This window comes from Asparagus officinalis, chromosome 7 (assembly GCF_001876935.1).
Source record: "Asparagus officinalis chromosome 7, Aspof.V1, whole genome shotgun sequence".
Taxonomy (NCBI): Eukaryota; Viridiplantae; Streptophyta; class Magnoliopsida; order Asparagales; family Asparagaceae; genus Asparagus; species Asparagus officinalis.
The window spans coordinates 128,682,509-128,697,850 of NC_033800.1; the positions used below are offsets into that span (position 1 = coordinate 128,682,509).

Here is a 15,342-nt window from a genome sequence, read left to right on the forward strand (position 1 = left end):
GGTGATGGATCAAGAAAACGAACTCAAGGCGGAGGTAAACTATTCTCCAACACCTATAGTAAATATTTCTTATTTTCATTGGACCTTTTATTAGATACACAGATATGGGGATTTGAAGGTGACGACGCTGGAGTAGATTGTAGTTGAAGCATTTCATCGAACATGTAGAAGCAGCAGATTATCACCAAACAATCACAGTGTATTAAGTTAAGAGAACCCCACAAAAAAATCGTGTGAAATTGTAAATATAATCAAAATACACAGATTATCACCTTGCCCTCAATTCCTTCCTGCTTTATGTGACTCTTAGAAATCCCTTAGAAATCTGAGTAAAAGCTTAGCAATAAAATTCGACCAATCCCAACTGATAATGACTCATCCCCATCAAAAACATAAAAGATAGAAAATGCAATAAAATGAGGAGGATTAGCAATTACTATAGCAAGATATACCAATTCCAAATAACTACCAACAAACACAATTCACAGAAAAAAAAAAAAAAAAAAAAAAAAAAATTGAACAACTAGCAAAAAATATTTATGAGAAATTATCTTAAAACTGAGAAAATCAAGAAATAAAATAAAATAAAAACAGAGATCATTTCACCTGGTTTGGTTCTATGGTTTATCTTTGACATGACCATCAACATAATCTGAAAGGAAATTGGGAAATTTTTGATTAGAAACACACTTTGTGAGGATTAGAAATTAATGAAGAAATCGATCATTTTTTCCACCATTAGTTCAAATGTCTCCAAATGGGTTTTTAAACTAATAAAAAATATCACCAAAGCCTAAAAAAAGTTGAGGATAAAGAAGCTAATCAACACCAATAATAAAACCTTAGTTCATAATAAAAAATTGAACCAAAGCCTAAAAAAAGTTGAGGATAAAGAAGCTAATCAACACCAATAATAAAACCTTAGTTCATAATAAAAAATTGAAATTAAAAGAATATCAAAGAAAAAAAGGGGAAAAGCTCACATTTGACTACCTAAATGCTTGAAAGAGAAACATTGATGCTTGAAAGGCAAATTGTTGATAAATTTCACCATCCAAGCATTGTCTGACATTTGAATCGAAATACAATTAGCGAAAAATAACAAAATAGAATGGAAATTATTTAGAGTAATCAAATGAACCTTAGATGCAGAGCAAAGGCTGAAGACCAAAAAATCTAAGCCTCGAAAGCATAGCCATCGGAGTCCGAATGGAAGTGAAAGCTACGACAGCAGACTTTGGGGATAAAAATCCCAAAAAACCAGGGAAATTGGAAAATATTCCTGTATCTACTACAGTGCAACAGTGACATAGATAGCATAATTAACAGTGACATAGATAACATACCCTAGACTAGAGTGGTATCTATTTGTTAACATATGAACAAATAACACCAACATCAATTATAAGCCATTCATTTCCAAAAGAATGCCGTCGACATTTTCCATATATTTACACACATGACATACATAATTCTCTCGATATTACAACAAATTTCACGTACGTAACATGACAAAACAGGACATACATGACAATGATAACCCATCTATATACAGACCTCAACTCTATATCTTTTCCTTCTACAAACATTAAGGACAGGTCGTGGTTGTCTCAAAGTTTGAGAAGTGATTATTCAATGGCCGCCTCACTTCTTCCCACTTCAGAATCTCCCTTGCATACCGAAGCATAGAATCAACTGACTCTTTTTCCAATCCTTTTGTTGAAGTAACATACAGTTTTCTTCTAGAAAGACAAGCAAAGAGCTTCTTGAATTTGAATGAAATATAGTAAAATGCCTTTTCAGCCTCTGAGGAATCACCATTAGGGTTTCTGCTAGAAATAGGATGGAAATCATCAAACCAATCACATACGGTCAAAGGAGATGACTTGATTTTTTCCTCAAGGAGATCGAATTTGTTGAGTACTAAAAGAAATTCCATATCTTCGAAGGATTGATTAGCTATGATGTTCTCAAAGAGTTTCTTGCTCCCCATCATTTTATTGATTGGGACTCCAAATGCATCTTCGTAGTACTCATCATAGTCGCTTAAGGACACACAGAATATTACTATGCGAACATCTTCAAACATATCTAACCATTTACAGTTCTCTCCTAAGCCCTTTGAAGGAAGTCTAATGAGTTGATACCTGCAATAGATGATCATTCAAAAAATTGTTCGTAAGGAGTAATAGCAGTGTGTATTGCAGTTCGGATTTCCTATTTGTACAAATTCACTATCTTGAGTTTAGAAAGTAATCATACTATAGATTTCCTATCTACTTGATTTAGCCCGAATATATCTGTTCAGCAAGTGATTAGAATCTGACAGCAGGGATATCCAATAGAGGCCAAATTTTGTCACGCAGATGATTACAGGGAAAAGAAAAGATGGAGAAAATGCAATTTTCACGTCTATTTTCACTCCCTTTTAAGTGAGAAATACTACAGCTATTGGAACCAAATTAAGGCCTGAGCATTTTATTCCAGATATTACCCCCCAGGTTATCAGACAAGGGAAATAATTTCTTTCCTAACTTCTTTTTGTTGGTTCAACTAGATAAATAATACAACATATACTGAGAGCGGCCTAGGGGAACTGGTGGTTATTCTACCCTGTTTTCTTTCTCAGTATCCTTCAAATAATTTTACCAATTGCCAGGTTTTCTCTCATCCTTTTAATGCCACAAACCCCACCATGACTAACCAGTGCCTTTAAGCTTAGGGAACCAATCAAAGCATTTTGTTAACCTCGGTTATAATGCAAACGTATGCAATTGCTGATAGAAAATGGACCAACCTTACTAGGGTATCCTGCTGATCAGCATCATCGCCACTTCCTTCGGAAGCTGTCTGTGGGAAAGTGAACTCTGTACATGTTAGTGCATTAGCTGGAGTTATTCCATCAGCATAGAGAATATCCTGATCTGAAGGTTCATATTCCACTCTGGATATATCAACAACCTGAAAAGGTGGTATACAACATCTCAGAACCTAAAATTTTAGCACTCAAAGTTCAAAAATGTACTTCTACTATTGTAATAAAAACAACAGGTGTATGTTGCCTAAGGAGCATTGCCCAGGACTTGGACACAACTATAAGATAATATTACTAAAGCAAAATGACAAGTCCTTCAAAGATCGTCAGGAAATGCTTCTCTAAAAGTAGAAACAAAATACTTTAATGATAAACATATAGTTTCCAACCAATTAATGAAATAAAGTCCCATCCACTACCTTGTCTTCCAGCACAAAGTGGCCCTCATGTTTGAAAGGGCGTAGGGATTCTACAAAAGTAGCCTACAAGAGATGTTAAAGAGCATTGTTTTATGTACATCTAAGCAACACAGTGCTTCAAGGTGCCTAAAACAACATTAGATTTGTTTAAAAAAACTGACAGATCTCCAAAAAACAGGCTTTTCCCTTCCATAAATCCACAGAGCACCGACATGTCTGATATTTTCCAGGCAAGCATTGTGAAAACCTCAACAAATATGTGTCGAACATGATTTATAAACTCAGTTTGAAGTGTGCTTCCTTGAAGAAGTAATTTACCACAGAAACAGGAAATTACCTATATCGATCCCCTATAACATTACTTATCCAGCTGATCCCTCAAATGGGACAACAAAAAGCTTTGCGCACACAGAGTAAATGGAGGTAGGGGTGGAAATGCACCAAATTTAACAAAAAATTTGTTAAGTACTTATCAAAGTGCCTGGTTATATTCGATTCGATAGTTTACGTGACAATAAACAAATAGATTTTAGAATTTTGCTCATAAATTTAACATGTATACTAGATTCATTTGACTATAAATATTCGTTTATGTTTTACATTTTAATCATATAAACAAATGTTTGAAAAAGTTTTTCAAGACCTGCTTGGAAACTCGCTTCGAAACTTTTAGAAGGGTAAAACTTCGAAGCTCAAGAGAAAAATTATTTATTCCATGAAGCTTATGTCTCACCGCTTAATGCATAATTGAAGTGTGCGCTTTGCGCTTCATAAAGCACTTCTCTTTTGAAGCGCATGCTTTAAACAAGATAGAAGGATATAAAAATATTTTGACTAATACTAAGTTACCCCTATGTATCTTCAATATAACCATGTGAATATAAAATAATATACGTTATGCATATATCTTAGACTATTATGATTTGCGTCTTTACTTCACTTATTTACTAATTAGAACATGAATGCATCTAATTGTACATTATCATACCACTATATATTATATGTTCAAACTTTTGCAAACTTTGAAGTTAAAATACTTAAACTCATGAGGCTTATGCCTCAGGCTTTGAAGCTTATGCTTCGCTTCATTCAAGGGTCTAATGCTTCCCCTTGCACTTCAACTTTTTTAAACATTGGTATAAACTTAATTAATTACAAACTCTATTTGTCTTCCAAAGTTGTGTTTGAGATGTATATTATGCCAACATATATCAATAGAAAAAAATATATCTTAGAAATAGATTTTTCTGAAAACCTATGAGATTAATGTCAAATAAGTCTAATTCTAAATGAAATTAACTTTAACTTTAGTTGAGATGTTAAATAAGTTGATTTAGATGTACTTTAGTCTTCTTTTGAATTCAAATAAATTGGTATAGATTTCAGTTAAAGTAATGGATGAGGTTTACATGCTAAATAAGCTTACTACAAAATGGATTAATGTAGATGTGGAGTCTATAGTAGGGTTGTTACGTTAAAATTGTCAAAATAAAATGTAAGGGAGAAATGCCCAGGGTAGGCTAAAGGGTCTTGGGCATACCAACTGAGCTAGTCAAATATTCATGAACAAATGTTAAATAACTATATATTTAATCGAATCGAATTTGAATATCATTTCAATATTCAACCTGAATTCAAAAACTAATTTGAATATATCCAGTTGAACTGAATTCAAATTCGAATAGAACATTATTCGATTTGATTTGGTTCATTTCCGCCCCAAGATGGAGGTGCTGCACATGGATAAGCATTCTACTACATTCAATCCATCGAGTATGCTGTAAGATGCTTGCCAGTATCAGAGGCTTTCCAGAAAGCATCATGATATTGAAGTCTTAGCCACTACCACTTAAATATGGTGAAATTACTAGAAAAGGAGCATCAATCTTGCTGGGTGAAACCATCCAAGTATGCTTAGCAACAATTTTAGTTGCAGGGCCTTCCAAGGTGATACATTAAGTAATAGCCACCACCACTTAGCTATGAGAACAATATTGAAGTTCATAACATTTGCACACTGTCTATGGATTTTGTATTGACATGCAAATTCGTACCTCATTTCAATTCACGGCAATGATCTTGCCCTTCGAAGGGAAGGCTTCAAGTATTTGATTAATTTAGTTGACAAACCCTTGCAGAAGGTTCAAGGTGTCCCCAACAAAAGAGGTACAATCATACTACACTATCAATATATTAGTCAGCAGTATCTACCAGTTTAACCAACAGCTGTCAAACAATTTAGGACAGAGATAGTGGCTGTGAATGTCCAATTTGCGAAGGTTATGCTCCAACTTAACAATGGGTTAAGGTTACATGCCCACATGTTCATGATCATTTAGATAAAATTAACATTATCTAAAATACTGCTCGATGGTGGTTGCAAGAGCATTGAAACTATGGTTCAGAAACTATAGTTCAGAATGGGCGGAAAATCTCACCTCTCAGTTTTATTGGCTAGAGGAAGACTTATCCAAGTTCCTGTTCTCTTGACCAGACCTTTTTAGAAAGTACAGCAACAACATTTGATCTCTCTAGTTTTTATTTCAGCTAAAGCTCCGTATGGTTCTGTCCCGATTACAAAGACTTTGCAATCTTTCTTCAGACATAGTATATCTCTCTTTTATTTACGATTTACAACTCAAGACTTGTCTCTATTTAAGAAATCGTCAACCATATGTTCTGATTTAGTGACTACATTATACTTGTCTTCAATTTATTATTTACAATTCAAAACTTATCCCTATTTTCAGAGATTTAACTCTCTAGTTGCCCACTTAATATTACATGACTTAGTTGAAAAGTACCAAAAATTCTCCAAATCGTTGGGATTATTGGAGTTCTCATTCGAAAAAAAAAATGACTACCATCAGACAATGCACATACTTCCTCCAAATTATCCGAACAAACCTCTCCAGTTTCTTCTTTACCAAAATTTGGACTGGCAAGTTAGGTTGAACCATCTGACTCGTTCAGTTCATATCTCCCATCCCAATAGCCAATTTGAGCCAACTAAAAAAAAGCGCTTTTAATTGGCTGTGGTCTCCTTGAAAAATACTCGTGTCTACTTCTTTCAGTAATTTCGGAAAGTTGGCAATTTTTTACTGGAATGTTTTTTGGATTCGAGATCTTGGGTCCTTTTAAATGGCTAGAGGTGCTCCTAGATCAGCATTATACTTAGGGCTTGATAAACTAATTTGTAACCTAAAAGAGAAGTTCAAAGGTAATAATATTTTTCAAGTTGACTGGTAAAATCGTTTCTATTAGAGCCAAGAAGTGCACATCACCAATCATTTTTCCTATACTGGGAAGCTCCTAATAAAAGGAATATGTTCACTTTTTAAGCTTAGAAACCTCAAATAACTGATCTTTGTACTTTATTGTATCCCAATTCTAGCAATACTGCCAATATATTATCCAAATTCTTGTTATATTTGTGCTTATCTTAATATGATCTTGTAGCTTCCACCATGTTTAGCTACCTATGGCCATTTTAGGCGTGTAGCTTCCACTACTGTTCACCTAGGAGACTTGATTCATATTGATGTGAAACAATGTGTATGCAGGTATGGAGAACAGTGACATAATGCTTCACCAAATCAGCGATCGATCTAGGCAGGAAGCTTGAGAATAAAGTGAAGCTCCAGATGGTTTTTAAAAAAAGTTACAAATGTACTAAGTTTATGGCCTTGTAAATTTTTCAGAAAAACAATATAATGATTTGTTTTCGTAATAAAGTTCAACTTGTAATATTTAGTTCAGCAGATATACATGGCAACAAAATTACTTGCTCACTAATCAAACAGAATACAGCACACTCGCAATTGATATTAAAATTGATAACAACATGCACGAAATAGCAGTTCCGAAAATACTGGGTCGAAAGAAAACAAAACCTTCGTCGGTCTGAACTGGTGCGACGTGAGGGCGGTGTGACGACACAAAATCTGAGGGGCGGGAGTTCTCCTCTGAGAGCCACGTAACTAGGATGAAGTGGCGTGTCTTGGTAGAAGCGTCTATGCCACGAACTGATGCCCAAACGACTCTCCACGCTATCAGCAATCTGAGGAGTCACGCGCTCAATATATCCGACTGGAGTATCGGAAGGCTGGTAGTCAAACCACTGAGAAAACTGCTAATCAATCACGCTGGTCTCTGGGTTGTACACGAACTGGCTGTCTTCGGCTTAAGGATCGGCCATGCACCAAAGGGCCGCGGAATCAGAACTCAAATCGGTCTTGAATCATATTCAAATCAGACTGCAACTAGTTCTGAAACAGACTTGAATAAGATTCAAATCGGACTCCAACTGGTTCTGAAACAGACTTGAATCAGATATGAGATCTTAACGGGTCTGTAGCCCATGCGGGTTGGATCTAAGTTAGGAATCAGAACTGAATATGGGTCGAGTCTGGGCAAAATAAATCAGAACCGAATTACTCCTTTACGTCGTCTTCGATATTAAGGAAAGGGGGGTTGTGACTGTTCGAGGATGAGGACGACAACGCTCTTCGGTGTTGCTGAGGACGGTGGCGGGGCTGGACGACGGGGCGTTAGAAGCGTGTTTCGGATTAAGTAAAGAATAAAAAGACGTAAGCTAAGTGATGACGGGAAGCGCAGTTGTTCGAAGGGTGGAGAGGCAGGATCCACGCGTCTTCTAATGTGCCGGAGAAGACAAGCGGCAGGGCAGGATGCGGCGAAGCTTGAGAGCTGATGGGTGCTATCCGAGGTGAGATAATCACGAGGTTTGTGAATGCGAGCGCCTACTCTCGAGGACGGAAAAAATACCCGCTAAGCGTTCAGCACCCTCAGTCGGCGTTCACACCAGATATTCAGATAACACAAATATTTTCCAAAATCTTCATTAATAATTTTGATTACAGCAGTCCCTTAAATAGAAAAGAAAATACATATTGGAAATCTGTCAAAATCAATCAGTTACTAAAACTGAATAACTACCAAATCTAAACTACAATTCAAATTTTAAATCTAAACTACTAAAACTAAAATAACTACTAAACTAAAAATCAAAACCATATAGCAGGGATCTGATACAACGCTGAAACACGGCGTCTCCTACGCTGATAAACACGGCGAAAATCACGTGCACGTGCTTGGATATCCGCATCATTCTCCCCAAGTAGGAGAGAGCTCGACCCTGTCGAATGTAAGTCAGGACGGTTGTCATACTGCTCAAGAAGATCTGGATCCAGCCTTTGTAAATCACCTCGATAAAGCCAAGTATCATCAGACTCAAGTCGACCTTTCTAACGCACCAAATACCTGCGGATACCACCATCGCTAGTAGAAACAATGTTATCATCAATAATATTATCAAAGTCATGTGATGTATATAGGGTGATATCTGAGGAAGTGGAGGTAAAGGGGAGCTCTCAAAAATAGGCTCAGGGATAAGCTCATCAACCAGTGGGTTATCATGGTTAAAATGTGAGCCTTTGTACTTTACTAAATCTTCAATATTAAAAGTCAAACCAATATTAAAACTTTCAAGAAAGGTCGAGAACATAAACATTATTATTAATTTTCTTGAGAATTTTGAAAGACCCTGCATTTCGTGCATGCTTCCTTTTTAACAGTTCCCGAAGGATACCATTCTAGACGTATCCGGACCATCACATAATCACCAACACTAAATACTTTGAACCTCCTTAAATTTGCACGCATTTTATAGTTGACATTGTTGTCATTGATCTTTTTGCTGATGTCTTTATGTAACTCATGAATGTGAGATGCAAATGCAGATGCTGACTTAGATACTCTACGATGTGCAGACATTGGGACAAGATCTATAGGCTGTCTATGCTTGTAACCATACGCGATTTCAGCTGGACTGACACCTGTAGACCTATTCACAGAGTTATTATAGGCAAATTCAGTAGTAGGCAGATGTTGATCCCAATCCCTAAGATTTTCACCAACTTGCGATCTCAAAAGGTTACCTAAGCTCTAGTTAACTACCTCGATTTGGGGATGAAAAGCCGTTGAGAATTGAATCTTAGTTCCCATTTTGTGCCAAAGGGTTTTCCAAAAATAACTTGTAAATTTAACATCCCTATCAGACACAATTATTTTCGGTAATCCGTGCAGTTTAACAACTTCGTTAAAATATAGCTTAGTCACATGAGAAGCGTCGGAAGTCTTGGAGCATAGTATGAAGTGGGTCATTTTGGAGAACCGATCCACAACAAGGATAGAATCGTGTTTTCTAAACGTCTTTAGAAGTCCTAACACGAAGTCCATACTGACATCCTGCCATGAACAATTTGGAAAAGGGAGAGGGGTGTACATACCAGTATTTTGCTTACGTTGCTTAGCCAATTGGCAGGTGTGACGCCGATCCACTAACCTAACAACGTCACGTTTAATACTTGGCCAATAGAAGCGACATTCAACTGCCTCAACAGTCTTGTTGTTCCCAAAATGTCCTGCAAGGCCTCCAGCGTGTAGTTCCCAAATCAAAAATTCTCTTGAGGTGTTGGGAATACAAAACTTGTTAAAATGGAAAAGATATCCATCCTTCAGGAGAAAGCCATCTATTTCATGGGTCACTCCATCACTCAGCAAAGTGTAAACTTCGCTAGAATCAGAGCACGACTCATACTGCTCTTTGACTTTCTCAAAGCCAATTACTTCCATACTCATAATGGAAAGAAGGTGTATGCGACGACTGAGTGCGTAAGCGGCCTTATTCTCTACTCCCGCTTTATGTTTAATCGTGTGGGTGTAGTCCTGGAGGAACTCAACCCAACGACCATGTCTAGTATTCAGCTTCTTTTGGTAGTGAATATATCAAAGGGCCTCGTGATCAAAATTTATAACAAATTCTTACGGTAGCAGATAGTGACACCAGTGTCTAAGAGATTGTATCACCGCATAGAATTTTTTATCATAAGTGGAATAATGTTGCCTAGTGTCATTCAACTTCTTACTAAAGTAAGCAACGGGATGTCCTTGAGATAGGACTCCACCTATACCAATACCAGAGGCATCACACGCGACTTCAAAGACCTTAGAAAAATCGGGTAAGCGCATAACAAGTACCTACGACATTCTCTGCTTGATTTCCACGAATGCCTTGGTAGCAGCTTTTGACCACTCAAATTCGTCTTTCTTCAAGTAATCAGCAATAAGGGCCATGATAGTATTGAAACCCTTTATAAACCGACGATAAAAAGTAGCAAGTCCGTGAAAGCTTTGAATATCTCTAATGTTCTTGGGCTCGGGTCATTCTTCGATAGCTCTAACTTTCTCAAGGTCAGCGGATACTCCTTCAGAAGAAACCACAAATCCTAGAAAAATGACTTGGTGTGTAAGAAAAATACATTTCTTAGGATTAGCATAGAGTTTCTCTTTTCTTAACACAACGCAGACTTGACGCAGATGTTCTACATGTTGCTCACGAGAATTACTATAAATAAGGATGTCATCAAAGTATACCACCAAGAATTTTTCCAGTGAAGAGACGGAGTACTTGAGCCATCACTCTCATAAAAGTACTCGGAGCATTAGTCAAACCAAAGGACATGACCATCCATTCGTACAATCCATCTTTCGTCTTAAAAGCGGTCTTCCATTCGTCACCGGGACGGATGCGAATCTGATGGTAGCCACTCTTAAGATCAATCTTAGAAAAGATAATGGCTCTAGACATTAGATCAAGTATGACATCCAACCGGAGAATGGAGAAACGGTAATTCACCGTGATCTTGTTGATTGCACGGCTATCCACACACATACGCCATGTTCCATCTTTCTTTAGCGTCAGTAAGGCGGGGACCGCACAGGGGCTCATGCTTTCTTTCACAAAACCTTTATTCAGTAGTTCATCAACATGCCTCTTCAGCTCTGCATGCTCATTGGGGTTCATCGGTAGTGAGACAAATTAGGAAGAGTTACTCCCGGGACTAAATCAATCGCATGTTAGATGTCACGCATCGGGGGGTAACCGGTTCGGAAGATCTTCAGGGAAGACATCGGAGAATTCTTCCAACACAGGAGCGATTTCTGGCGAAACTACATCGACAATATCCTTGGGAGCTTCTCTTGCGGTGAGAATGAAAAATAGAGCTCCATTAGCAAGCTCACGATCGAGATCGACCTCTTTGGCTCCAATCAGGTTAACGTCCTTGGAAGACTAGTCTGGATTGAGCTGTTTGTCACTACCTTTCGGTTGAACCGGAAGGATTTTCTTCTTCCGTCATGCTCGAATAATAGCATGTTTGATCGCTCAAAGATATGAACATTGTTATCGAACAACCAGAGTCTACCAAGAATAATTTGACCCACATCCATTTTTAGAACTTCACACCAAACCTTGTCCTTGTAAATGGCAAATTGAAGAGGGACTAAACACCTCTCTTGGACATGAAGTGCAGTGTCATTAATCCACGATACCTTGTATGGATTACGATGGGGGATCTTAAGACTAATCTTTGCTATCACAACTAAGGAGACCGCATTAATGCAGCTTCCACTATCCACGATCACTTTACAATTCTTATCGCCATTCTTTGTGAACGTGTGAAATATGGAAGTACACCTCCAATCATCAACGGCTTTGGGTTAGGAGATGACGCATCTAACAGCAGATATGGTCGGGATCTCAATTTATCTAAGACAACCTAAGACAGTATCATCTACGTCATCCTCAAAATCATCGGTATCATCAACTTGATGATCTAAATTTTGGACAAGCTGATAGGCTTGCTCTAGAGTGGAGATGTCTCGCACAAAGAGTTCGCGCCTAAGATCTTCCCTAAGCCCTGAGCGAAATCTAGACAAGACTACAGTGTCAGATTCACTCTCGCCACACCTAACCAGAAATTCATCAAATTTGGTGATGTACTCCGATACTGGCCAATTGCCTTGCGTCAAAGCGCTGCCATTGATCGAGCAAGCGTTGCTTGTACGAAACAGGCAGGTATTTTTCTTGGAGTTTCAATTTCATCTCATCCTAAGTTTGTATGGGTTCTTGCCTCCTAAAAATCATCAGCGTCTCAACATTAACCAATATTACCTAGCCTAACCCACTAGCTTCATTTTGGCAAATTGAATTCGTCTCTCATCGGACATTTTATACCAACTGACATAGTGGTCTATGTCTGACATCCAATCAATAAAAACCTGAGGATCTAATTAGCCATCGAAAGTGGGTGCCTCTAGTTTAACGTATTTCAAATGCATCTCATCTGGGTCAAAGGGTGAATTGTCCCTAGATAGGCGATTTTCAAGACGGTTGGCGTGAGGGTCTATGTATTCATGAGGTTGATAGGGATAATATCTTGTTCGAGATGCGCCATCTTCATCACATTCATGGGGCCTATCTGTTACTCGGTCCAAACTTCCCCCGTCTCTCTCAAATCTGGTTCAACAATGTCAAATCGCGTAGCTAAGGCTTCTATGGCTTTTGTGTGGCTTACAAGATTAGGATCCATCTCGAAATTGGGATTTGGAAGAGAATACTGTATCCCATTACGAATGCGCATACAATAGATTAGTTTCTAAATGCAATCTAGAAGATCTTAATAATAACGATGCAGTGCGTTGCTAACTAATTTTTGCTTAAATGCAATCTATCAAAATGCAAAATCAATTCTAATACCTAACATGATGCCAGATGATAATATGGAATACGATTGGAAAATGAGAAATCAACAAGGAGATCAATTCGTAATGTTTAATATGTTATCCCACGGTTTGTTACAAATTGGACATTAATTATTTAACTTGTGATAATTATATCGACCACAAAATCCATGCTAATAATATTGAGCCGTAAGATTGCTGCAAGATAATTAACCAAACTAGATTTGGAAATGTTCTAATTTAACATGAGATCAAGTTTAGTGGACAAATTTTCAAAACCATCCCGTTTTGAAATTTTTTCCCAAAAAAAGACCCCTTTCAACCTTAATTTCAAAAACAGACCTAGTTGAATGAAACTGGGTCTGTTTTTGAAAAAAAAAATTCCAAACTTCACGGGAGTTAAACTCCCGTGAAGTTTTTTCTCATAACAAAACTTCACGGGAGTTCAACTCCCGTGAAGTTTGGAAAAAAAATTTTCAAAAACCGACCCAGTTTCAAACAACTGGGTCGGTTTTTGAAATTAAGATTGAAATGGATCGTTTTTTAAAAATAAATTTTAAAAGCGGATGGTTTTGAAAATTTGTCCCAAGTTTAGTAGACAGCCAACAATTCTGATAGCACGCAAGATGAATCGGTCTAAAAGTGATTGCAGCAATTTACAAATCAATTAGAAAGACGTAGAATCGATGATATTAGCATTACGCTGATGAAGATTCGGTAACAAACCTCTGGTTGATGGTACTGCAGGCTACGAGTTGAGGTTGATCGTTAAGGAAGAACGACGAGGCTGACTTTCTCAGCTCAGATGTGATCTTGAAGGAGAACGACACTCTTGAGAGGATGATGAGGGTGTGGCAATCTCGTCGAGGGTGAGATCGCGATGTTGTCGACGACGGAGAGTCGGGGGGAGGGGGTTCGACAAAAGAAGGAAATCGACGGGATCAGGCTGTCGTCGACGTCGATTAGTGATGCCGGTGGAGGTGCTAGTGCAGGTGCTGGCACTGGTGGAGGTGGGTTTGCTGGTGGAGGCGTTGGTGTTGGTGGATGCGCTGCTCGTGGTGGAGGAGATCAGGGGAGGGGGTTCAGTAATTGAGGTGGAGATGGGGGTTGTGGAAGAGGAGATGGAGGAGCGGGACTGGGGAGCAGGGAGGCATCGGGACTAGGGTTGGGAGGATGAAGAAGAGGTCAGGGGTATTAGCTAATTGTTTGAACGATGAGAAACGGAGAGGGTTTGGCGGCTGGGGGGGGGGGGGTGGAGAGAGAGTATTAGCCTAGGGTTTTTTTTGTAATGGAGGGTTGTGATGAGTTTTGAGAGTGAATGGGTGGGTGGGATAAATTGACAGGAGGTGGTTGTTGGAGATAAGGGTGAGGGGATCGGATCTGCTAGGGGTTGATTTTCCTTTTGATCTGAAATTTCGGATCTGGCTTTTTTTTTAACTACAAACTAAATAAAAATAGAACAAATGAAAGGAAGAAAGAGATGGAAGAATCTGAAATGGAGAAGAATCTGGTTGACCAACCTGGCTCTGATACCAAAAATAATGCGGGACAACGGAATTTTTAGGGATTTATGGTGGGGATTTGAGAGATTTAGGGAAGAACAAGGAATTAGGGAAAGCTAGGGTTTGGAAATATAACAAAATTAACAATTTTAACAAGATATGACCACGGATCGCAACCGGGGTCTTTCCTTCACCACCATTGACTCAATCTTAGAAATCAAATCAATTACCCAAAGTTTCACAAATGAAAACAAATTTTTTTTTAAATAATCATTGCCTTTATTTCATAGAATTGACCTTTTTAAATAGGCTTTCAACAAATACAAGTTCACTCCCATATTCAATGTTGGACTTAAATTATTGAGCAAATACAACAAAGAGGAAATAAAAGTAATATTAGCTAGACTCCAAGCCTTCTCAAGATCAAAGCCACATATGAACTGAGGCAACACGACGACGACGGCGAAAATATGTGCGAAGGGGGGCTGTGCGATGTCCTCATCAGTCTGTGCCACGAACTGATGCCCAGACGACTCTCCACGCTATCAGCAATCTGAGTAGTCACGCGCTCAATATATCTAGCTAGGGTATCGAAAGGCTGGTAGTCGAACCACTGAGAAAACTGCAAATCAATCACGCCGGTGTCTGGGTCGTACACGAACTGAGCGTCTTCGGCTTTAGGATCGGTCATGCACCAAAGGGCCGCGAAATCAGAACTCAAATCGAACTTGAATCAGATTCAAATCGGACTTCAACTGGTTCTGAAACAGACTTGAATTAGATATGAGTCCTTAACGGGTCTGTAGCCCATGCGGGTTGGATCTGAGTTGGGAATCGGATCCAACTGAATATGGGTCGGGTCTGGGCAAAATAAATCAAAACAGAATTACTCCTCTATGTCATCTTCGATCTTAAGGAAAGGGGGGCTGTGACTGTTCGAGGATGAGGACGGCGGTGCTCTTCGATGTGGCTGAGGACGACGGCGGGGCTGGACGGCGGCGCG

General features: G+C 38.5%; 1 protein-coding gene and 1 long non-coding RNA gene across 2 annotated transcripts in view; both read right to left on the bottom strand.

Moving 5' to 3' along the window:
- Positions 596 to 1,227, bottom strand: LOC109848478. Its single transcript, XR_002248802.1, has 3 exons — positions 1,142 to 1,227; positions 984 to 1,065; positions 596 to 652 (listed from the first exon to the last, which is right to left on the bottom strand). It is a non-coding gene; the product is annotated as an uncharacterized LOC109848478 (long non-coding RNA).
- The window catches only part of LOC109848089 (extra-large guanine nucleotide-binding protein 1-like), a 25,905-nt gene continuing 11,961 nt past the window's right edge, over positions 1,399 to 15,342 (bottom strand). The window contains exons 7-8 of the mRNA XM_020417407.1: positions 2,798 to 2,961; positions 1,399 to 2,147 (exon numbers count right to left, since the gene is read on the bottom strand). Coding sequence (XP_020272996.1) covers positions 1,589 to 2,147; positions 2,798 to 2,961 — 723 coding nt within the window. The 3' untranslated portion in view covers positions 1,399 to 1,588. The remainder of the gene's footprint in view (positions 2,148 to 2,797; positions 2,962 to 15,342) is intronic.